Raw genomic sequence first — 26,717 nt, forward strand, 5'->3', positions numbered from 1 at the left:
TAAAGGTAGTTAAGCAGTTTGCAACCTTGGGAGAAACATGTATACTATCCTGTATTATGATTCTGTTCCCATCCTCCATGTGTTACCCAGAAAATGTAAAGTGACTGCAACTCCATATATAAATTGCAGTATAAAAGTTTTAACTCCTTCCAAGTGTTTCCATTTATTGAATATTTGTCACAAGGAACAGTTTCTGATCTGTAAACACAATGTATATTTAAAGAAAGGAACATACAGATTTACATCACAGAGGATGGGGTTGCAACGCTCTTATCACCCAAGCGAAAAAACATCTGCCCCCTTACAAGAAAACCATTACAAAAACTTCCTATAATTTCAGCCCTTCATGTTGCTGTTGATTTTAGACCTCACTATATACTGAAGCATGAAAATAAAGAAGTCACCACAAAGATTCTAGACAAATAAAGTTACTGAAAACTCAGTCTGGAGAGGGTCACACAGGTCATGGAGCAGCGGTGAATCTTCCCAAGACTGGCCAATAATTACTGCAGCGACCCCTCATCCTGGAAGTGACAGAACCTCCCAGAAGACCTGCGGCCCCAGGACCTGGACAATAGTGAGGATTCCATGAATTCTGAACAGGACCAGAAGAAGAAGAAGACCGGTCATCTGTCCATAAGATGATGTGTCATTGGGTCAAACAGTAAGACAAGGATCCAGAACACAAGAAGAAGTCTCCATATGACTGTGAGGAGACACAACATCAAAGTTCTGGGGCCTTGGAACCAACAGAGATCACAACAAGCACAAAACAGAGTTGGTCGGCTCATCAGACCTGGATATTCACTGGGCATCAGAATTAAGGGGTTAACTCATGAAGACAACTCCAGGGGGAAGCCGCATCTAGGCATTCATTTCCCCTGCAGTGGCCGAATGAAGCGTTGCAGAACATGCCGAAAAGAGTTGCTTTCCGTCCTGGTACATAAAGGGGGCATTTTGAGTGGGGGACCCCCTCTATTACATCCATATGGACAATGGTTGTTGATGTCAGACATATCTTATTTAACCGTAACCACTATGTAACTTGTCCACTTAAAGTGCTGAAACCCGGCTGGTTGTCATAGGGGCCAAAACTGAAGAAATTCTGTAGACGAAGAACTTTTTGGAACCAGCAGGAAGGGGCATTTTCCCAGCACAGATTGACATCTCTTATGTCTGATCATGTATGGACCCATCGCCACCAGTACATTATCTGCCAAGTGAACATGGCGAGCAGAGACACTGCCTTTACATGTACTAAGCAGCTCACTGACCTCATCATCCAGGGACCATGCAATGATAGGAATGATTGTCCCAGTTGATGATCATTTCACTGGTGGCCATTGCTGATTTGTTCCTTCTTATAGGACTGAAGCGTTAATCAAAAACAACCGAGAAGTAAAGCGGCCACAGCTGAAGAAGCACATCACCATTACCAGCCCTTTTAGTCCCATAAACATAAAACTAATCGTCACAGATCGCCTTTCATGGTGGAATCATTGACCCTATGGGCATAAAGAGCAATCTCCAACCCGTGTAGCTCCGGTTATCTGACCCCATAGGGAACCATTCACCTTCTCTATATAAGAATAGAGGACGCTCTCCGGAGTCAGGGACCCGTCCTTCAGCTTCTCGGTCAGCTCCACCAACGTCAGCTCTAGGATAGTCCTGACGTCCACTTCAGGATTCTACAAGAACAGACGAGAGAAGAAAAATCTGCCTTTTACTACTTGCATGTTTTATTTTTATTCTGGAAAGATATCGGCCTATATTAAGATCCGAACCAACATTGGCCGTAAATCTTGCTGAAAGACCGATGATGGCAGCAAGAAGACGGAGAAACTTAAAAGAGCCGGAGCCATTATGTGCCTCAGACATTGAAAGTGTTTAGCTCCCGGGACCTAGACAAGGACGCTAGCCCTGTGGGGATATCCTGTGCCAATATTTGTCGAGCAACAACCTTCATGTCAGTTGATGGTACAAAACAGTTGAAAATGAGACAACACCTCGTGTAGCGCGACACACGTCATTTATTACCCTACATGTGGCTGCTTGAATGTGTATGTAGGCCTGACCTCTAGAGACATTGAAAGCGTTTAGCTCCTGGGGACCTAGGCAATGACGCTAGGATGCATAGTGTATATGTGTAAATATGTGTGTGTATATATAGTGTGTGTATATGTGTGTATATGTGTGTATAGTGTGTGTACATGTGTAAATATGTTTATATATAGAGTATGTGTATATGTGTGTATGTATATAGTGTATGTGTATATGTGTGTATATGTATATAGTGTATGTGTATATGTGTAAATATGTGTGTATATATGTGTATAGAGTGTATCATGTATATATGTTGTATAGTGTATGCATTTATGTGTGTAGTGTATGTATGTGTGTATAGTGTGTATGTGTGTGTATATGTGAATAGTGTGTATATGTGTGTATAGTGTATATATGTGTGTATAGTTTATATGTGTATATATGTGTAAATATTTGTATATATAGTGTGTGTGTATAGTGTACTGTATATGTGTGTATAGTGTATATATGTGTGTATAGTGTATATGTGTATAGTGTGTATATGTGTGTATAGTGTATATATGTGTGTATAGTGTATATGTGTATATATGTGTAAATATTTGTATATATAGTGTGTGTGTGTATAGTGTACTGTATATGTGTGTATATGTGTAAATATATGTGTTTATATATAGTGTGTGTATAGTGTATATGTGTACATACACTACCGATCAAAAGTTTAGGGTCACTTAGAAATTTCCTTATTTTTGCAAGAAAAGCGCAGTTTTTTTCAATGAAGATAACATGAAATGAATCAGAAATCCACTCTATACATTGTTAATGTGGTAAATGACTATTCTAGCTGCAAACGTCTGGTGTTTAATGCAATATCTACATAGGTGTATAGAGGCCCATTTCCAGCAACCATCACTCCAGTGTTACATAGTTACATAGTTACATAGTTAGTACGGCTGAAAAAAGACACATGTCCATCAAGTTCAACCAAGGGAAGGGAAAAGGGAAGGAAAAATTTCTACACATAGGAGCTAATATTTTTTTGTTCTAGGAAATTATCTTACCCTTTTTTAAAGCCATCTACTGTCCCTGCTGTGACCAGCTCCTGCGGTGTCTACTGTCCCTGCTGTGACGGCTCCTGTGGTGTCTACTGTCCCTGCTGTGACGGCTCCTGCGGTGTCTCCTGTCCCTGCTGTGACGGCTCCTGCGGTGTCTCCTGTCCCTGCTGTGACGGCTCCTGCGGTGTCTCCTGTCCCTGCTGTGACGGCTCCTGCGGTGTCTCCTGTCCCTGCTGTGACGGCTCCTGCGGTGTCTCCTGTCCCTGCTGTGACGGCTCCTGCGGTGTCTCCTGTCCCTGCTGTGACGGCTCCTGCGGTGTCTCCTGTCCCTGCTGTGACCAGCTCCTGCGGTGTCTACTGTCCCTGCTGTGACGGCTCCTGTGGTGTCTACTGTCCCTGCTGTGACGGCTCCTGCGGTGTCTCCTGTCCCTGCTGTGACGGCTCCTGCGGTGTCTACTGTCCCTGCTGTGACGGCTCCTGCGGTGGCTATTCCATAGATTCACAGTTCTCACTGTAAAGAAGGCTTGTCGCCCCTGAAGCTTGAACCTTTTTTTCTCCAGACGGAGGGAGTGCCCCCTTGTTTTTTGAGGGGGTTTTACAAGGAACAGGATTTCACCATATTTTTTGTGCCATTAATATATTTATATAAGTTAATCATGTCCCCCCTTAGTCGTCTTTTCTCAAGGCTAAATAGGTTTAGTTCTTTCAATCTTTCCTCATAACTTAGATTCTCCATGCCCCTAATTAGCTTCGTTGCTCTTCTTTGTATTTTTTCCAACTCCAGGGCATCCTTTCTATGAACTGGAGCCCAGAACTGAACTGCATATTCTAGATGAGGCCTCACTAATGCTTTGTAAAGTGGTAATATTACATCCCTGTCCCGCGAGTCCAGGCCTCTTTTAATACACGACAATATCCTGCTGGCCTTTGAAGCAGCTGATTGACACTGAATGCTGTTATTGAGTTTATGATTTACAAGTACACCCAGATCCTTCTCAACAAGTGAATCCGCCAGTGTAGCTCCCCCTAGGACATATGATGCATGCAGGTTGTTCGTACCCAGGTGCATAACTTTACATTTATCTACATTAAACTTCATCTGCCAAGTGGACGCCCAAACACTTAGTTTGTTTAAATCTGCCTGTAATTCATGAACATCTTCCATAGTCTGAACTATATTACATAGCTCGGTGTCATCTGCAAAAATAGAAATAGTGCTATTAATCCCATCCTCTATATCATTAATAAATAAGTTGAATAATAGTGGTCCCAGCACTGAACCCTGGGGTACACCACTTATAACCGGGGACCATTCAGAGAAGGAATCATTGACCACAACTCTCTGGATACGGTCCTTGAGCCAATTCTCAATCCAATTACAAACTATACTTTCTAAACCTATAGTCCTTAATTTACCCATTAGGCGTCTATGGGGGACAGTGTCAAATGCCTTTGCAAAGTCCAAAAACACTAAATCCACAGCGGCCCCTCTGTCTAGACTTCTGCTCACCTCTTCATAAAAACAGATTAGGTTAGTTTGACAACTTCTGTCCTTAGTATAACCGTGCTGGCTGTCACTTATAATGCTATTTATTGTCACATAATCCTGTATATAGTCCCTCAATAGCCTCTCAAACATTTTACCCACGATGGATGTTAAGCTTACTGGTCTATAATTACCCGGGGAAGACCTAGAGCCCTTTTTGAAAATAGGCACCACATTTGCCCTGCGCCAGTCCCTTGGCACTATACCAGTCACTAGAGATTCTCTGAATATTATGAAAAGGGTGACAGAAATAACTGAACTAAGCTCTTTAAGAACTCTAGGGTGTAACCCATCTGGTCCCGGGGCCTTGTGCACATTTATTTTATTTAATATAGCTTGGACCATATCTACATTCATCCAATTCATTATATCAACTGATATATTAACAGCACTGGCACCGGCTACATCAGCTCCTCAGCACTGGCACCGGCTACATCAGCTCCTCAGCACTGGCACCGGCTACATCAGCTGCTCCTTCTTCAGTTGTATATACAGAGCTAAAGAACCCATTTAGTAACTCTGCCTTCTCTTGATCCCCTGTGATCAACTCCCCATTACCATTATCTAGGGGTCCTACATGTTCAGACCTTGGCTTTTTTGCATTTATATGCTTGAAGAATTTTTTGGGATTTGTTTTACTATCCTTGGCCACCTGCCTTTCATTTTGTATTTTTGCTAATTTTATTACATTTTTACAGATTTTATTAAGCTCTTTATATTTTACAAAGGCTACAGCTGTACCCTCAGATTTGTATTTTTTAAAATGCCCTTTTTTTGTCATGTATTGCCCCTTTCACAGAAGGTGTAAGCCATGTGGGGTTTAATTTGAGTCGTTTATACTTATTACCTGTAGGAATAAATTTTGCACTATAATAACTCAAAGTAGATTTGAAAATCTCCCATTTATCATTTGTCCCATTATTTGACATTAGTTCTTCCCAGTCTATATCCTGAATTGCAGCCCTCATCCTGGGGAAATTGGCTTTCTTAAAATTAAATGTTTTTGCCCTCCCGGCCGGTGTTTGTTTTTTACAGTATAGGTAAAATGTAACTATATTGTGATCACTGTTACCGAGGTTTTCACGAACATTGACATTCCCAACAAGATCTGCATTATTAGAAATGACCAGATCCAACAGAGCTTCACCTCTAGTCGGGTCTTCCACAAACTGACCCATAAAATTTTCCTGCAACAGGTTGAGGAAATGTCTGCCCTTTGCAGTTGAAGCTGAACCATGACACCAATTAATATCCCAGAAATTAAAATCTCCCATTATCACTACAGTACCCGCCTGTGCAGCCCGCTCCATCTGTTTATATAGCTGAACATCCATCTCCTCAGTTATATTGGGGGGTCTATAGATTACACCAAAAGTAATTTTTTTCAGTGTTTACCTCCCTTTCTAGTTCCACACACAAGGTTTCAACCTCCTCACAGTCTTCACCCACTATTGTCTCTTTCACACTTGCCTTCATATCACTTCTCACATACAGACATACACCACCGCCTTCATATCACTTCTCACATACAGACATACACCACCGCCTTCATATCGCTTCTCACATACAGACATACACCACCGCCTTCATATCACTTCTCACATACAGACATACACCACCGCCTTCATATCACTTCTCACATACAAACATACACCACCACCTTTCCTATTTGTCCTGTCTTTCCGAAAAAGTGTAAAACTGTGTAGATTTACAGCCCAGTCATGTGAAGAGTCCAGCCATGTTTCAGCAACACCAACTATATCTATATTTTCTTCCAGTATCAAGGCCTCCAGCTCCCCCATTTTGCTTGCTAGACTTCTGGCATTTGTGAACATACACTTTAACTTGCCTGTCAGTTTTTCACTTTTATTATCAGAAATGTGATTTGACATTAATCGGGCCTTTTTATTTACACTGATGTTTTGTAACGAAAGGATCTCCTTATCCTGTTGTCTAGTCCTCTCCCCACATTCTGTTTCTCCCCCCACCAATATAGTCTGACCCCTCTCTAACCTGGCTACCCCTTTTTTTTCTACATTGGCCTCCCTCCTCAGCCCTAGTTTAAATACTCCGCCACCCCAGCTAGAATTCTCTCCCCCAGCACAGCGGACCCCCTTCCATTTAGGTGCAAATCATCTGCAGAATACAATTTGTACCCCAATGAAAAGTCAGCCCAGTGCTCTAGGAACCCAAATCCTTCTCCTCTACACCAAGACTTCAGCCATGCATTTAACTCCCTGAGCTCCCGCTGTCTTTCCTGTGATGCGCATGGCACAGGCAGTATTCCTGAGAATACAACCTTGGAGGTCCTTCCCTTCAGCTTGTAGCCTAGTTCTTTAAAATTATTCTTAAGGCTCCTCCACCTACCATTTATTCTGTCGTTGGTACCGACATGGACCACGACAGCTGGATCATCACCAGCCCCTCCCAGCAATTTGTCCACCCGTTCCACCACATGCCGAACCCTGGCACCAGGGAGACAGCAAACCATTCGGTTGAGGCGGTCTTGGCGACAAATTATTCTATCCGTCTTCCTGATTATAGAATCCCCTACGACTATCAATTGTCTTGGCTTACCTGCATTACCATCCCGCCGACTACTAGCTGGGCTGTTCTCCCGGCTGTTAGGGAGATCAGTATCCTCTAGGGCTGCCATTTCTGAGATTGACACCCTCGCATCATCACCCAACTTGGCAATTTTGCCTGGAATGTCAGAAACCGGATCGGCCTTCCTTTTCTTTGACCCCTTTCTACTGCCCCTAACTACATTAACCCAGCTACTTACCTGATCCTGCTCACCCATGTCTTCACCCTCCAGTTGTAACCCACTAACTGCATGCTCCGTGAGCAGCAAGCTCAGCTCAAGATTGTCTATCCTCCTCAGTGTTGCATTCTGCTCCTCCAGATCTCTAATACGAGCTTCCAGGTGAACAACATGCTCACATCTGCCACAGAGATATTCACCCTGGAACTCCGGCTCCAGTCGTGCATACATATGGCAAACTGTGCACTGAAGAAAACCTCCAATCTTGCTATCCATTATCCAAGTTACAAAAAAAACAGCGAACAGTTGTTAATCAAAAAGAAAAAGAAGTAGAAGAGCATTTACTGGGGCTTTAACTCCTCTTTTCAACTCCGGTTTTTGGAACTCCACTTGATCTACAACCCACTTGTTTTTTCAAGCCACAGAGCAGGCTCTACAGAGTACTGAGGCCTGTGTTCTAATGGTACATTGTGTTTGCTAACTGTGTTAGAAGGCCAATGGATGATTAGAAAACACTTGAAAACCCTTGTGCAATTATGTTAGCACCGCTGTAAACAGTTTTGCTGTTTAGAGGAGCTATAAAACTGACCTTCCTTTGAGCTAGTTGAGAATCTGGAGCATTACATTTGTGGGTTCGATTAACTCTCAAAATGGCTAGAAAAAGAGAGCTTTCATGTGAAACTCGACAGTCTATTCTTGTTCTTAGAAATGAAGGCTATTCCATGAGAGAAATTGCCAAGAAACGGAAGATTTCCTACAACGGTGTGTACTACTCCCTTCAGAGGACAGCACACACAGGCTCTAACCAGAGTAGAAAGAGAAGTGGGAGGCCCCGCTGCACAACTGAGCAACAAGACAAGTACATTAGAGTCTCTAGTGTGAGAAATAGACGCCTCACAGGTCCTCAACTGGCAGCTTCATTAAATAGTACCCGTAAAACACCAGTGTCAACGTCTACAGTGAAGAGGCTACTCCGGGATGCTGGCCTTCAGGGCAGAGTGGCAAAGAAAAAGCCATATCTGAGACTGGCTAATAAAAGGAAAAGATTAATATGGGCAAAAGTCACAGACATTGGACAGAGGAAGATTGGAAAAAAGTGTTATGGACGGACGAATGGAAGTTTGAGGTGTTTGGATCACACAGAAGAACATTTGTGAGACGCAGAACAACTGAAAAGATGCTGGAAGAGCGCCGGACGCCATCTGTCAAGCATGGTGGAGGTCATGTGATGGTCGGGGGTAAAGTGGCAGATTTGTACAAGGTAAAAGGGATTGTGAATAAGGAAGGCTATCACTCCGCAACGCCATGCCATACCCTGTGGACAGCGCTTGATTGGAGCCAATTTCATCCTACAACAGGACAATGACCCAAAGCACCTCCAAATGATGCCAGAACTATTTAGGGAAGAAGCCGGCAGCCGGTATTCTATCTGTAATGGAGTGGCCAGCGCAGTCACCAGATCTCAACCCCATAGAGCTGTTGTGGGAGGAGCTTGACCGTATGGTACGCAAGAAGTGCCCATCAAGCCAATCCAACTTGTGGGAGGGGCTTCTGGAAGCATGGGGGGGGGGGAAATGTCTCCCGATGACCTCAGCAAATTAACAGCTCGAATGCCAAAGGTCTGCAATGCTGGAATTGCTGCAAATGGAGCGACCAAAGCAAAGTCTGAAGGAGAAAATCATTATTTCTAACCTTGTCAATGTCTGGACTGTATTTTCTAGTCATTTTGCAACTCATTTGATAAATATAAGTGTGAGTTTTCATGGAAAACACAAAATTGTCTGGGTGACCCCAAACTTTTAACCCCTTCCCGCATTTTCACGTACATGCACGTCGGGGAATGCAGCCTGTTCGCGCATTCCCACGTGCATGTACGTAATGGAGATCGCGTGGGCACAGAAGCTGTGGCCGCGTGATCGCCGCGGGAGCCCGGCTGTGACTGACAGCTGGGCTCCCGCTGCAAGTGCCGAGATTGAAGAAATCTTCAATCTCAGCTGTTTAACCCGTTAAATGCCGCAGTCAATAGCGACCGCGGCATTTAAATCTATTGACAGAGGGAGGTAGCTCCCTCTATCACCCATCAGCGGCCCGCGAATGCGATCTCAGGCTGCCAACGGATTGCCATGGCAGCCGGGTGTCTAACAAAGACCCCCAGGCCTGCCCTTGCTGTATGCCTGTTATGCCGTGCCAGAGGCATGGCCTAATAGGTTGCCTGTCAGTTTTACACTACACTAAGTATACCAAAGCATTATATATGTGATCAGCAGATCGCATGGTGAAGTCCCTGATGGAACTAAAAAAAAAAATGTAAATCAGTTAAATAAAGTTTGTGAAAAAAAAATAAAAATAAATTACAGTCAAAATTTTGCCCAAAAATTGGTTTTATTTAGTAAAAGTGTCAAAACAAATCACACATGCACATATATGGTATCCCCGCGATCGTAACAACTTGACCAATAAAATGAACACATTAATTAAACCGCCGGATGAACGGCGTCCAAAAAAAACGCAAAAAACAACGTCAAAATTCTCTCTTTTCTCCCATTCCCCCCATAAAAAATGAAATAAAAGTTGATCTACAAGTCCTATGTACCCCAAAATAGGACTAATGAAAACTACACATTGGCCCACAAAAATCAAGCCCACATACGGCCACATCGACGGAAAAATAAAAAAATGACGGCTCTTGGAATGCGGCGAGGGAAAAACAAGTCATTTTTTTCTAAAAGGCTTTTTATTGTGCAAACGTCGGAAAAACACATAAAACCTTCACATATTTGGTATCCCCGTAATCGTGCCGACCCGTAGAATAAAGTGAACATGTTATTTACGCTGCATAGTAAACGGCGTAAATTTATAACGTGAAACTTAATGCTGGAATAGCGGCTTATTGTCAATTCTCTCCTAAAATAAAGTTAATAAAAGTTAATCGATATATTATAAGCATCTAAAAATGGTACAATTACAAAATACAACTCGTCCTGCAAAAAACAAGCTCTTATACGGCGATGTCGACGGAATAAAAAACAGTTACGACTCTTGGAATGCGACCGTGAAAAAACAAAAAATAATCCTTGGTCATTAAGGGGTTAAACGGTAGTGTATGTGTATAGTGTATATGTATATATATAGTGTGTGTATAGTGTATATGTATATATATAGTGTGTGTATATATACGTGTATATGTAGTGTGTGTATGCTGGACCTCCAGTCCCGACACGACCAACTCCTCCAAGCGTTGAACATTCTTGCACATCGGCAGGAGGCACAAGCTGCCATTCATCCTACTACTCCTCCTGGAAATGTTGATCCTCAGCCTACACCTCCTGGCAGTATTGACCCACGTGTTTCTTTGCCACTTCCTGACCGCTATGATGGAGAAGCAAGTACCTGTAGTAGTTTTCTTAATCAATGCCAAATCCACTTCAGCTTGTATAGTAGGACATTTTTGTCTGATGGTGCCAGGGTCGCTTTCATCATTTCTCTCCTCACTGGAAAGGCTCTTGCATGGGCGAACCCTATCTGGGAGAGACAAGGACGGTGAGAGACCCGTGACTTCCCTGCCTTCCTCCGGACGTTTCGCATGGTGTTTGAGGAGCCTGGCCTTGTCTCATCTGCAGCGGCTTCTTTGATTGACCTGCGCCAAGGAGACACCTCTGTGAGTGAGTACTCCATCCACTTCCGCACCCTGGCGGGAGAGCTCACATGGAACAATCAGGCTCTGGTGGCTGCATTCTGGCACGGACTATCTTCCAGAATTAAAGACGAACTTGCCGCTCGGGATCTGCCGTCTACCCTGGATGACCTCATCCTTCTGTATGCCTGGATCGATATACGGATCCGTGAACGCCTCCAAGAGGTTCAACGGGAGGGAGCCCTTCCTAGTCTGGTCCCTACTTTGCAGCAACCCTGCTGTCCTCAGATGTCGATCCTCTTAAGAAGTCGGTAATTACGGATCAGGGTAAGTTATCTACCTAAGAGAGGCAGCGCAGACTCACATCTGGACTCAGTCTTTATTGCGGCCTCGATGGCCATCTGGTGCGCCTGTGCCCCCGAAAAAAAAACAAAACCTAGGGTTGCTCGGAGTGACGACCTTGGGTAAAGAGAGACTTCCGTCTAAATTGTCCATACCCGTGACTATAGTGTCCGGCGAGAAAACGCATCAGGTCTCTGCGTATCTGGAATCTGGATCCGCTGCTAATTTTATACGCAGAGATCTGGTGGACCTTCTACAATTGCCCACCACCCCTCTGGAGAGCCCGTTGACAGTTGCTTCAGTGAATGGACTACCACTGCCAGACCCGGTTTTAGCGGTGGCCAAGCCGCTGAGGCTCCAAGTAGGAGCTCGTCACTCCGAACTTCTGCCTTTCTATGTCCTGCCTAAAGCTGTTAACCCTGTGTTGCTGGGCCTGCCTTGGCTCCGTCTGCATGCTCCAGTTCTGGACTGGAATTCTGGAGAGGTTCTTCAGTAGGGTCCTGAGTGTCAAGGCCGTTGCCTGGTGAGAATTTGTTCGGCTCAGCCTTCGCTGCCTCGGTCATTGGCAAGATTGCCGGGTCATTATGCTGCCTTTTCGGACGTCTTCAGCAAGAGGGAGGCAGAGACTTTGCCTCTACATCGGGCGTATGACTGCCCTGTTGAACTGATACCTGGTGCATCCCTTCCCTGTGGTAGGATATATCCTCTCTCCTTGCCAGAGACTCTGTCCATGTCCTCCTATGTGAGAGAAAACTTGGCTCTTGGAGCTGGACGGTACTTTTGGTAAGAATCCCGGCATTGTTCTAAGGATAACGCACTCGGGTAAGATCCTAAGATAAAGCTCTTTACAGGACAGAGCTTGCAACTCGCCAACCCGCCTTGCGAACGTAATAGCGATCAAGAATAAGGTTTCATATGAGAGAAGCTTAAGGCTTATAATGTGAAGCGGCTCAAAACGGGGCACAGCTGACGTGCTTCAACACAATGGGCAACTCCCAAGAGGGCAGAGGATTGTGGTAGTTTGGCCTTAATATTTGAACTGCTTTCAGGAATCTGGTTATCGGTGGATGGTTGGAGAAACTCCCCTCTGGATTACCATTAATGGCCGTCAAATGCACTTTTAATGTATTGGGCTTGAGGCCTTTCTGGTTTCCCTCTTGTAGAAACTGCAATACTGTGGACACTGTATCTGGTGACCTGTCATTGTCCCGACACCATTTAGAAAATATAAGCCATATTCGAGAATATATCTTCATTGTACTGGGTTTCCTGGAGGCTAATAGGGTATTAACTACTTCATCGGACAAGCGCTTATTTTTTAGAGACTGTCGTTCAGTTTCCATGCCGTCAACTGTTACCTGTAGCAGGAGACCTGGACCTAATGGGAGTCTCCAGAAGTTTTCATTCCAGAGTTTCAACACAAGCGGAAACCATGCCCTTCTGCGCCAATGAGGAATGATCGCTATGGCCTTCACTTTCTAGTCCCTTATTTTCCTCAACACCCGAGGAATGAGAGGGATGGGGGGAAAGACATATATGAAGGTCTTTTCCCAACTCAATGATAGGCTGTCTATGGCATATGGGTGATCCGAGCTGTTGAGGGAGCAGAACTTCCTTAATTTACCAATCTTTGCGGTCGCATGACGTCTAAAGATGGTTTGCCCATCTTGCTGGAGATCTGGAGGAAGACTTCCGGATTCAAGCTCCACTCTCCTGGGTGAATCCGCTTCCTGCTCAGATTCAACCCTCCTCGAATGTGGACTGCGGAGACTGATCTCAGATTGCATTCTGCCCACCCCATAATCTGACTGCATTTCTTTCTGAAGAAATTGCTTCTGGTGCCCCCTGCTTGTTTATATAAAACACTGCGGGGAGGTTGTCCTACTGAATTTGTACATCGTGATGATGGAGTACAGCCGGAAAGTGTAATAGGGCCAGTTTGATCGCCCTGAGCTCCTTCATGTTGGATGGAAGGCAGCTGTCGTGTTTGGACCATTTCTTTTGCACCCATGATGTTCCCACATGTGCACCCCAGCCTGAGCCTGAGGCATCCGTAGTGAGGAATATCCGATGAACTGGTCTCAGAGATCTGCCTCGATTGAGATGGTAGGGTAGCAGCCACCACTGGAGGTCCCGTTTCACATCCGGAGGCACTGATATTAAGGTGTCGAGTGACACTATTCTCTTGTCCCAACTTTTTAGTATGTTAGATTGTAACACTCGGATGTGTGCCCTTGCCCAGGGTACCGCCTCGATAGCCGATGTGTTAGAAGGCCTAACACTCTCACGGCCAGATGGGTGGAGCAGTGACCCAATGAAGTTAGTCGCTGAACACCCTGACGGTTAGAAGATATCCGGCCGCTGGACAGAGTCAGTGACATTTTCTGTGTGTCTATCATGAAGCCTAAATGCTTTAACTTGGTGCATGGTGTTAGATGAGAATTCTGGAAGTTTGTGATGAAACCGTGCGATGTGAGCAAGTCTAGAGTGACCTTCAGGTGATTTAAGAGCACGTCTAGAGTGACCTTCAGGTGATTTATGAGCACGTCTAGAGTGACCTTCAGGTGAGTTATGAGCATGTCTAGAGTGACCTTCAGGTGATTTATGAGCACGTCTAGAGTGACCTTCAGGTGAGTTATGAGCACGTCTAGAGTGACCTTCAGGTGTTTTATGAGCATGTCTAGAGTGACCTTCAGGTGATTTAAGAGCACGTCTAGAGTGACCTTCAGGTGATTTATGAGCACGTCTAGAGTGACCTTCAGGTGTTTTAAGAGCACGTCTAGAGTGACCTTCAGGTGTTTTAAGAGCACGTCTAGAGTGACCTTCAGGTGAGTTATGAGCATGTCTAGAGTGACCTTCAGGTGTTTTATGAGCATGTCTAGAGTGACCTTCAGGTGTTTTATGAGCATGTCTAGAGTGACCTTCAGGTGATTTATGAGCATGTCTAGAGTGACCTTCAGGTGTTTTAAGAGCACGTCTAGAGTGACCTTCAGGTGTTTTATGAGCACGTCTAGAGTGACCTTCAGGTGTTTTATGAGCATGTCTAGAGTGACCTTCAGGTGTTTTATGAGCACGTCTAGAGTGACCTTCAGGTGATTTATGAGCACGTCTAGAGTGACCTTCAGGTGATTTATGAGCACGTCTAGAGTGACCTTCAGGTGATTTATGAGCATGTCTAGAGTGACCTTCAGGTGATTTATGAGCATGTCTAGAATGACCTTCAGGTGTTTTATGAGCATGTCTAGAGTGACCTTCAGGTGTTTTATGAGCATGTCTAGAGTGACCTTCAGGTGATTTATGAGCACGTCTAGAGTGACCTTCAGGTGATTTATGAGCACGTCTAGAGTAACCTTCAGGTGTTTTATGAGCATGTCTAGAGTGACCTTCAGGCGTTTTATGAGCATGTCTAGAGTGACCTTCAGGTGTTTTATGAGCATGTCTAGAGTGACCTTCAGGCGTTTTATGAGCATGTCTAGAGTGACCTTCAGGTGTTTTATGAGCATGTCTAGAGTGACCTTCAGGTGTTTTATGAGCATGTCTAGAGTGACCTTCAGGTGATTTATGAGCATGTCTAGAGTGACCTTCAGGTGTTTTATGAGCATGTCTAGAGTGACCTTCAGGTGTTTTATGAGCATGTCTAGAGTGACCTTCAGGTGATTTATGAGCATGTCTAGAGTGACCTTCAGGTGTTTTATGAGCATGTCTAGAGTGACCTTCAGGCGTTTTATGAGCATGTCTAGAATGACCTTCAGGTGTTTTATGAGCACGTCTAGAGTGACCTTCAGGTGATTTATGAGCACGTCTAGAGTGACCTTCAGGTGTTTTATGAGCACGTCTAGAGTGACCTTCAGGCGTTTTATGAGCATGTCTAGAATGACCTTCAGGTGTTTTATGAGCACGTCTAGAGTGACCTTCAGGTGATTAATGAGCATGTCTAGAGTGACCTTCAGGTGATTTATGAGCATGTCTAGAGTGACCTTCAGGTGATTTATGAGCATGTCTAGAGTGACTTTCAGGTGATTTATGAGCATGTCTAGAGTGACCTTCAGGTGTTTTATGAGCATGTCTAGAGTGACTTTCAGGTGATTTATGAGCACGTCTAGAGTGACCTTCAGGTGTTTTATGAGCATGTCTAGAGTGACCTTCAGGTGATTTATGAGCATGTCTAGAGTGACCTTCAGGTGATTTATGAGCATGTCTAGAGTGACCTTCAGGTGATTTATGAGCATGTCTAGAGTGACCTTCAGGTGATTTATGAGCACGTCTAGAGTGACCTTCAGGTGATTTATGAGCACGTCTAGAGTGACCTTCAGGTGATTTATGAGCATGTCTAGAGTGACCTTCAGGTGATTTATGAGCATGTCTAGAGTGACCTTCAGGTGTTTTATGAGCACGTCTAGAGTGACCTTCAGGTGATTTATGAGCACGTCTAGAGTGACCTTCAGGTGATTTATGAGCACGTCTAGAGTGACCTTCAGGTGATTTATGAGCATGTCTAGAGTGACCTTCAGGTGATTTATGAGCATGTCTAGAATGACCTTCAGGTGTTTTATGAGCATGTCTAGAGTGACCTTCAGGTGTTTTATGAGCATGTCTAGAGTGACCTTCAGGTGATTTATGAGCACGTCTAGAGTGACCTTCAGGTGATTTATGAGCATGTCTAGAGTAACCTTCAGGTGTTTTATGAGCATGTCTAGAGTGACCTTCAGGCGTTTTATGAGCATGTCTAGAGTGACCTTCAGGTGTTTTATGAGCATGTCTAGAGTGACCTTCAGGCGTTTTATGAGCATGTCTAGAGTGACCTTCAGGTGTTTTATGAGCATGTCTAGAGTGACCTTCAGGTGTTTTATGAGCATGTCTAGAGTGACCTTCAGGTGATTTATGAGCATGTCTAGAGTGACCTTCAGGTGTTTTATGAGCATGTCTAGAGTGACCTTCAGGTGTTTTATGAGCATGTCTAGAGTGACCTTCAGGTGATTTATGAGCATGTCTAGAGTGACCTTCAGGTGTTTTATGAGCATGTCTAGAGTGACCTTCAGGCGTTTTATGAGCATGTCTAGAATGACCTTCAGGTGTTTTATGAGCACGTCTAGAGTGACCTTCAGGTGATTTATGAGCACGTCTAGAGTGACCTTCAGGTGTTTTATGAGCATGTCTAGAGTGACCTTCAGGCGTTTTATGAGCATGTCTAGAATGACCTTCAGGTGTTTTATGAGCACGTCTAGAGTGACCTTCAGGTGATTAATGAGCATGTCTAGAGTGACCTTCAGGTGATTTATGAGCATGTCTAGAGTGACCTTCAGGTGATTTATGAGCATGTCTAGAGTGACTTTCAGGTGATTTATGAGCATGTCTAGAGTGACCTTCAGGTGTTTTATGAGCATGTCTAGAGTGACTTTCAGGTGATTTATGAGCACGTCTAGAGTGACCTTCAGGTGTTTTATGAGCATGTCTAGAGTGACCTTCAGGTGATTTATGAGCATGTCTAGAGTGACCTTCAGGTGATTTATGAGCATGTCTAGAGTGACCTTCAGGTGATTTATGAGCATGTCTAGAGTGACCTTCAGGTGTTTTATGAGCATGTCTAGAGTGACCTTCAGGTGATTTATGAGCACGTCTAGAGTGACCTTCAGGTGATTTATGAGCATGTCTAGAGTGACCTTCAGGTGATTTATGAGCATGTCTAGAGTGACCTTCAGGTGATTTATGAGCATGTCTAGAGTGACCTTCAGGTGTTTTATGAGCATGTCTAGAGTGACCTTCAGGTGATTTATGAGCATGTCTTCTGATGGGGCTCTCACTAGCCAATCGACCAGGTACGGAGATATGAAGATCCCTTTCATACGTAGTACTGCGGATAGTACCACCGCTACCTTCTTAAACACTCGGGGCGCTGATGTTATCCCAAAGGGTGGGCAGGTGAACTGAAAATGTAGGACTTGATGATGAACAAGAACTACTACCTGAAGAGACTTCCTGTGTTTCCTCAGGACCGGAATATGAAGGTAGGCGTCTCGCAGATCAATAGTGGCTAGAAAATCCCCTTTTTGGATAATATTTATGACTGATTGTATAGATTCCATTATGAACTTTCACTTTACAAAGAACTGGTTCAGATATGTCAAATCTATCACTAACCGCCACTTGCAGAGGCGTAGCTATAGGGGTCGCAGCGGCCCCCCGCACCACATCAATGAAAAGTTACTATAGTAACTCGGGCCGCGGGCTCCTGTTACTATAGTAACTGACAGTTCTTACCTTCCTGGTTCCGGAGCGTAGCGGAGGTCCTGACGTCACAGCGCCACGCACAACATCGTGATCCTGGATAGAGTCAGGACATCCGCCGCGGCTGAAGAGGAGGGTAAGATTAATAACCCTGTCTGCTGAAGCTGATTGGCGTTGTCTGTCTCCCGGGACCCGCCAATCAGCTGTTTCTAAGGGGCCGCAGCACTCGTACGAGAGCTGCTCCCCTTCATTCCGGTCACACTGAATCCATGTTGGCGATTCACAGTGTGAGCGAGTAAGAGAAATGAAGGGGAAGCAGCCGTCGTACGAGTGCTGCGGCCCCTTCCAAACAGATGATTGGCGGGTCCCGGGAGTAGGACCCTGACCCATCAGCTATTGACGGCCGATCCTGAGGACCCTGAGGACAGGCCATCAATGTTTAGGGACTGGACAACCCCTTTAAGCCTACGATGTAGCAGACTTAGAGGGCCCATGAGACAGGATGACAGATTGTGTGATCTGCTGGGCCCTGTATCTAAGCCAATCGCATGGTAGGATTAGATACATGGCCCATGCGTGATCCTGTCTGCTGGGCCCTGTATCTAAGCCTAACACACGTGTTACTAATCATTTCTTGTGTGTTTTCTTACAGGTTCGGTCGTTGGACACGTCGGATTCCAGGACGACTTCGATGGCGGCTTTTTTTATTATCAATATAATGGATAATGGGGGTTGTGTTTTTTTTTTATTTCAATAAAATATTTTTTCTATGTCTTTGTGTTTATTTTTAAACTTTATTATCACCGCCTTAGTATTGGCCGCCGGCTGATTGACCTCGTCCATTGCTAAGGCGGGGCTTATTGTTAGCCGATGCAGAGGCGATCACTAACCCCCATTATTACCCCGGTACCCACCGCCACCAGGGGTGCTGGGAGGAGCCGGGTACCATCCAGTACTTAACCATCTGTAGTGATGGGCGTGCAATGAGGCGGCCGCAGGCTGGTATTATCAGGAGGGGAAAAGCCAAAACCAGTGACCCCCCCCCCCACCCCCGGTAATGCTAGGCTGCTGCTTTATTGTATCTGGCTGGTTATGAAAATTCGGGGGGACCCCACATCATTTAAAACAAATAAAATAAAAAATAATTGGAAAGAACGATGTGGGGTCCCCCCGAATTTTCATAACCAGCCAGATACAATAAAGCAGCAGCAGCAGCATTACCAGGGGTGGGGGGGGGGGTCACTGGTTTTGGCATTCCCCAGCCTTATACTACCAGCCTGCGGCCCCCCCAGTGCCTGTCCGTCACTACAGATGGTCGGGTACTGGTTCGGACCCGGTTCTTCCCGGCACCCCTGGTGGCGGGGGGGGGGGGTACCGGGGTAATAATGGGGGTTAGTGATAGCCTGATCATCCTATCATGTGTGATACTGTCTGCTAAACTGTGTATCTAATCCTATCATGTGTGATACTGTCTGCTGAGCTGTGTATCTAATCCTATCATGTGTGATACTGTTTGTTGAGCCGTGTATCTAATCCTATCATGTGTGATACTGTCTGCTGAGACTCTGTATCTAATCCTAGCATGTGTGATACTGTCTGCTAAACTGTGTATCTAATCCTATCATGTGTGATACTGTCTGCTGAGCTGTGTATCTAATCCTATCATGTGTGATACTGTTTTTTGAGCCGTGTATCTAATCCTATCATGTGTGATACTGTCTGCTGAGACTCTGTATCTAATCCTATCATGTGTGATACTGTCTGCTGAGCTGTGTATCTAATCCTATCATGTGTGATACTGTCTGCTGAGCTGTGTATCTAATCCTATCATGTGTGATACTGTCTGCTAAACTGTGTATCTAATCCTATCATGTGTGATACTGTCTGCTGAGCTGTGTATCTAATCCTATCATGTGTGATACTGTCTGCTGAGCCATGTATCTAATCCTATCATGTGTGATACTGTCTGCTGAGCTGTGTATCTAATCCTATCATGTGTGATACTGTCTGCTGAGCCATGTATCTAATCCTATCATGTGTGATACTGTCTGCTGAGCTGTGTATCTAATCCCATCATGTGTGATACTGTCTGCTGAGTCACTGTATCTAATCCTATCATGTGTGATACTGTCTGCTGAGCTGTGTATCTAATCCTATCATGTGTGATACTGTCTGTTGAGTCACTGTATCTAATCCTATCATGTGTGATACTGTCTGCTGAGCTGTGTATCTAATCCTATCATGTGTGATACTGTCTGCTGAGCCACAGTATCTAATCCTATCATGTGTGATACTGTCTGCTGTGCTGTGTATCTAATCCTATCATGTGTGATACTGTCTTCTGAGCTGTGTATCTAATCCTATCATGTGTGATACTGTCTGCTCAGCCACTGTATCTAATCCTACCATGTGTGATACTGTCTGCTGAGCTATGTATCTAATCCTATCATGTGTGATACTGTCTGCTGAGCTGTGTATCTAATCCTATCATGTGTGATACTGTCTGCTGAGCTGTGTATCTAATCCTATCATGTGTGATACTGTCTGCTGAGCTGTGTATCTAATCCTATCATGTGTGATACTGTCTGCTGAGCTGTGTATCTAATCCTATCATGTGTGATACTGTCTGCTGAGCTGTGTATCTTATCCTATCATGTGTGATACTGTCTGCTGAGCTGTGTATCTAATCCTATCATGTGTGATACTGTCTGCTGAGCTGGGTATTTAAACCTACCATGTGTGATACGGTCTGCTGAGCTGTGTATCTAATCCCATCATGTGTGATACTGGCTGCTGAGCTGTGTATCTAATCCTATCATGTGTGATACTGTCTGCTGAGCTGTGTATCTAATCCTATCATGTGTGATACTGTCTGCTGAGCTGTGTATCTAATCCTATCATGTGTGATACTGTCTGCTGAGCTGTGTATCTAATCCTATCATGTGTGATACTGTATGCTGAGCCACTGTATCTAATCCTATCATGTGTGGTATTGTCTGCTGAGCTGTGTATCTAATCCTATCATGTGTGATACTGTCTGCTGAGCTGTGTATCTAATCCCATCATGTGTGATACTGTCTGCTGAGCCGTGTATCTAATCCTATCATGTGTGATACTGTCTGCTGAGCTGTGTATCTAATCCTATCATGTGTGATACTGTCTGCTGAGCCACTGTATCTAATCCTATCATGTGTGATACTGTGTGCTGAGCTGTGTATCTAATCCCATCATGTGTGATACTGTCTGCTGAGCGGTGTATCTGATCCTATCATGTGTGATACTGTCTGCTGAGCCCTGTATCTAATCCTATCATGTGTGATACTGTCTGCTGAGCTGTGTATATAATCCTGTCATGTGTGATACTGTCTGCTGAGCCGTGTATCTAATCCTATCACGTGTGATACTGTCTGCTGAGCTGTGCATCTAATCCTATCATGTGTGATACTGTCTGCTGAGCTGTGTATATAATCCTGTCATGTGTGATACTGTCTGCTGAGCCGTGTATCTAATCCTATCATGTGTGATACTGTCCGCTGAGCTGTGTATCTAATCCTATCATGTGTGATACTGTCTGCTGAGCAGTGTATCTAATCCTATCATGTGTGATACTGTGTGCTGAGCCGCTGTATCTAATCCTAACATGTGTGATACTGTCTGCTAAGCTGTGTATCTAATCCTATCATGTGTGATACTGTCTGCTAAGCTGTGTATCTAATCCTATCATGTGTGATACTGTCTGCTGAGCTGTGTATCTAATCCTATCATGTGTGATACTGTGTGCTGAGCCGCTGTATCTAATCATATCATGTGTGATACTGTCTGCTAAGCTGTGTATCTAATCCTATCATGTGTGATACTGTCTGCTGAGCCATGTATCTAATCCTATCATGTGTGATACTGTCTGCTGAGCCATGTATCTAATCCTATCATGTGTGATACTGTCTGCTGAGCTGTGTATCTAATCCTATCATGTGTGATACTGTCTGCTGAGCTGTGTATCTAATCCCATCATGTGTGATACTGTCTGCTGAGCTGTGTATCTAATCCTATCATGTGTGATACTGTCTGCTGAGCTACTGTATCTAATCCTATCATGTGTGATACTGTCTGCTGAGCTGTGTATCTAATCCTATCATGTGTGATACTGTCTGCTGAGCTGTGTATCTAATCCTATCATGTGTGATACTGTCTGCTGAGCCCTATCTCTAATCCTATCATGTGTGATACTGTCTGCTGAGCTGTGTATCTAATCCTATCATGTGTGATACTGTCTGCTGAGCTGTGTATCTAATCCTATCATGTGTGATACTGTCTGCTGAGCCCTATCTCTAATCCTATCATGTGTGATACTGTCTGCTGAGCTGTGTATCTAATCCTATCATGTGTGATACTGTCTGCTGAGCTGTGTATCTAATCCTATCATGTGTGATACTGTCTGCTGAGCTGTGTATCTAATCCTATCATGTGTGATACTGTCTGTTGAGTCACTGTATTCAGTGGCGGATTATCATATGGGCGTTTCGGGCGGCCGCCCGGGGCCCGAGGCTCCCAGGGGGCCCATGGCAGCCCGAAACGCACATTATCTCCTAAATCTATTCAGCGCGCTAGCGCTGCTAACGGCCGAAGATGGGGAGGAGCAGGGAATTCGCCGGGATCCAGGGGTAGGACACGCCTCCCTGACAGTGCGGGCCGCCGCCATTGAGTAACAGAACAGCGACAGACGGCTGTTCTGTTACTCCAAAGCAGCAAGAGAAGAGCCGGCGGGCGGTCACCGGCGCTGAGGTCAGTACAGGATTATCCTCCTGCCCAACTGGTTCCCGACCGCTGGCTGTATTTTTACGGCCAGCGGTCAGGGACGGGTGCTTAAAACCCGAGCCATAGACTTTCTACGGCTCGGGTTTTAACTTGCTGCCCGCGCGATCGGGCAGCTGAATGTCGGGTCTCCGGCTGTCAGTGACTGCCGGGGACCCTGAGGAGAAGACAGAAGCAGCTTTCGCTGCTTCTTTCTTCTCCGATGTCTTCTTACACAGCGTTCAATGAACGCTGTGTACAGGAATAGAGACAGCAGCAGCGGCGCTGTCTCTATTCCTCCCGGTGATCATGTGACAGGTCACATGATCGCCGGGTGCCGTTAGTGGCAGACGGTCTTACTAGACCCAGCACAGCCCTATTAGTGACAATCGTCACTATGAGAGGGCTGATTTCCCCTGTAACTGGGGCTGCTGTGCAGCTCCAGTTACAGTGGAAAAACATGGTGTAAAACAAAGAGAAAGTAGATATAAAGTTCCCCAAAGGTCTTTTTTGACCTTTGAGGATCAGAACATAATAATAAAAAATTGTAAAGTGCAAAAAAAAATAATAATAATAAATACACATAAAATACCCACCCCAAAAAAAACGTTTTCCCCCCCGCCAATCATTGTTGTAACGCTAGCGCTGACCCAATTACCCTAATATAGACATGTAATATATTAAGATTTACGGTAGACAATGACGATCACAGATAAAAGGTCTATTTTAGGGTAAAACAATGTTATTACCAAAAAAAAATAGCTGAAACGTAGAAAAGCTTATTTTTTTACTATTATTTTCAAACTTTATGAATAAAAATTCTAAAATGGCAAAAAATGTGTGTATAAAAACGATAAAAAACGAAACCTGCATTGTCTACGGAAAAAACGTTGCAAAAATAACGTCGGTTTTATTTTTTTTTAATAAAAATGTGTGTTTGGTGCAACTTTGTAATTACGTTTTATTAAAAAATATTTTCACTTTTTGAGATACAGCTGCTTTGTATCCTGTATCCGTCAGGTCAGCAGGACTGACGGGATCAGTGAAACGGGCCCTGCGCTAAATTATAATCTTAGATGTGATAGATTTGAGGTGGATCCTGCGTGTCACTGATCCCGTCAGTCCTGCTGACCTGACGGATACAGGATACAAAGCAGCCGTATCTCAAAAAGTGAAAATATTTTTTAACAAAATCAATCAATCACACTGATACACAGACATACTATATATATATATATATATATAATTATAATATAAAGTTTTTAAATGTGTACATAACCTTGTGGCACTATATACAAGGGGGAGCGCTGTGTGGCACTATATACAAGGGGGAGCTCTGTGTGGCACTATATACAAGGGGGAGCGCTGTGTGACACTATATACAAGGGGGAGCGCTGTGAGGCACTATATACAAGGGGGAGCGCTGTGAGGCACTATATACAAGGGGGAGCGCTGTGAGGCACTATATACAAGGGTGAGCGCTGTGAGGCACTATATACAAGGGGGAGCACTGTGAGGCACTATATACAAGGGGGAGCGCTGTGAGGCACTATATACAAGGGGGAGCGCTGTGAGGCACTATATACAAGGGGGAGCGCTGTGAGGCACTATATACAAGCAAGGGGGAGCGCTGTAAGGCACTATATACAAGGGGGAGCGCTGTGAGGCACTATATACAAGGGGGAGCGCTGTGAGGCACTATATACAAGCAAGGGGGAGCGCTGTGAGGCACTATATACAAGGGGGAGCGCTGTGAGGCAAGGGGGGGCTGTGTAGTGCTATCCACCGTGGTATGTGTGTGGCGCTCTTTATAGGGGGGGCTTTTTGGTGCTATTTACAAGAGGGGGAGGGCTGTGTGGCGCTCTCTACAGGGGGGCTGTATGGCACTATCTATAGGGGGCTGTGTGTAACGCTCTCTACGAGGGGGATGTGTGATATATAGAGGGGGCTGTGTATGGCGATATCTATGGGGGTGTGTAATATCTACAGGGGCTGTGTGTGGCACTATGTACAGGGGGCTGTGTGTATGGTGTTTTACAGTGTGTGGTATTATATTCAGGCGCGCAGTGTTTGGTGCTATTATATTTAGGGGTACACTATGTGGCACCATGATAACTTTATTTTCGTTTATAGGTGTGGAAATGTTGGAAAAGTGAGGAGACGTCTAAGTGGCAAATTCTGCAGAAATGAGTCATGGCCGGGAGAAGTCGTCATGAGCGCTGGACCGGATGGAGAAGAAAAGAGGAAAAAAACTACTAGAATCTGAGACGTCGTCACCTGTGAGTCACTAGATTTATAGAGAATCTGTCACCTCTCCTGGCATGTTTATTATAGGAAATCCTTGTATTTCACAAAAAGTCTTTCTGCAGTCCAGGACTGATAGACAATTCCCCTTGTCAGGAGGTTGTGTCCCTGCACAGTCTGATACACTCAGTATGTAGGGACACAGCCCTGTGACAAGGGAAATCGTAACACTGTTAATGCTTGCCCAAAAAGGTAGTGTTAAAAATAGTTACGGTGAGGAAGGGGGGCCCAAGTTTGGGTAACAGCCCAGGGCCCATGGTCTACTTAATCCGCCACTGACTGTATCTAATCCTATCATGTGTGATACTGTCTGCTGAGCTGTGTATCTAATCCTATCATGTGTGATACTGTCTGCTGAGCCACAGTATCTAATCCTATCATGTGTGATACTGTCTGCTGAGCTGCTGTATCTAATCCTATCATGTGTGATACTGTCTTCTGAGCTGTGTATCTAATCCTATCATGTGTGATACTGTCTGCTCAGCCACTGTATCTAATCCTACCATGTGTGATACTGTCTGCTGAGCTATGTATCTAATCCTATCATGTGTAATACCGGCTGCTGAGCTGTGTATCTAATCCTATCATGTGTGATACTGTCTGCTGAGCTGTGTATCTAATCCTATCATGTGTGATACTGTCTGCTGAGCTGTGTATCTTATCCTATCATGTGTGATACTGTCTGCTGAGCTGTGTATCTAATCCTATCATGTGTGATACTGTCTGCTGAGCTGGGTATTTAAACCTACCATGTGTGATACTGTCTGCTGAGCTGTGTATCTAATCCTATCATGTGTGATACTGTCTGCTGAGCTGTGTATCTACTCCTATCATGTGTGATACTGTCTGCTGAGCTGTGTATCTAATCCTATCATGTGTGATACTGTCTGCTGAGCCACTGTATCTAATCCTATCATGTGTGATACTGTCTGCTGAGCCGTGTATCTAATCCTATCATGTGTGATACTGTCTGCTGAGCTGTGTATCTAATCCTATCATGTGTGATACTGTCTGCTGAGCTGTGTATCTAATCCTATCATGTGTGATACTGTCTGCTGAGCCACTGTATCTAATCCTATCATGTGTGATACTGTGTGCTGAGCTGTGTATCTAATCCCATCATGTGTGATACTGTCTGCTGAGCGGTGTATCTGATCCTATCATGTGTGATACTGTCTGCTGAGCCACTGCATCTAATCCTATCATGTGTGATACTGTCTGCTGAGCTGTGTATCTAATCCTATCATGTGTGATACTGTCTGCTGAGCCACTGTATCTAATCCTATCATGTGTGATACTGTCTGCTGAGCTGTGTATCTAATCCAATCATGTGTGATACTGTCTGCTGAGCCGTGTATCTAATCCTATCATGTGTGATACTGTCTGCTGAGCTGTGTATCTAATCCTATCATGTGTGATACTGGCTGCTGAGCTGTGTATCTAATCCTATCATGTGTGATACTGTGCTGAGCTGTGTATCTAATCCTATCATGTGTGATACTGTCCGCTGAGCTGTGTATCTAATCCTATCATGTGTGATACTATCAGTTGAGCTCTGTATCTAATCCTATCATGTGTGATACTGTCTGCTGAGCTGTGTATCTAATCCTATCATGTGTGATACTGGCTGCTGAGCTGTGTATCTAATCCTATCATGTGTGATACTGTGCTGAGCTCTGTATCTAATCCTATCATGTGTGATACTGTCCGCTGAGCTGTGTATCTAATCCTATCATGTGTGATACTATCAGTTGAGCTCTGTATCTAATCCTATCATGTGTGATACTGTCTGCTGAGCTGTGTATCTAATCCTATCATGTGTGATACTATCAGTTGAGCTTTGTATCTAATCCTATCATGTGTGATACTGTCCGCTGAGCTGTGTATCTAATCCTATCATGTGTGATACTATCAGTTGAGCTCTGTATCTAATCCTATCATGTGTGACACTGTCTGGTGAGCTGTGTATCTAATCCTATCATGTGTGATACTGTCTGCTGAGCTGTGTATCTAATC

At 44.6% G+C, this 26,717-nt stretch overlaps 1 protein-coding gene across 1 annotated transcript in view; it reads right to left on the reverse strand.

Moving 5' to 3' along the window:
- Positions 1-26,717, reverse strand: part of LOC142656999 (vitamin D3 hydroxylase-associated protein-like) — a 142,213-nt gene that overhangs the window by 94,598 nt on the left and 20,898 nt on the right. Inside the window, exon 2 of the mRNA XM_075832050.1 lies at positions 1,575-1,688. Coding sequence (XP_075688165.1) covers positions 1,575-1,688 — 114 coding nt within the window. The remainder of the gene's footprint in view (positions 1-1,574; positions 1,689-26,717) is intronic.

The sequence above is a fragment of the Rhinoderma darwinii genome, chromosome 7, assembly GCF_050947455.1.
Source record: "Rhinoderma darwinii isolate aRhiDar2 chromosome 7, aRhiDar2.hap1, whole genome shotgun sequence".
Taxonomy (NCBI): Eukaryota; Metazoa; Chordata; class Amphibia; order Anura; family Rhinodermatidae; genus Rhinoderma; species Rhinoderma darwinii.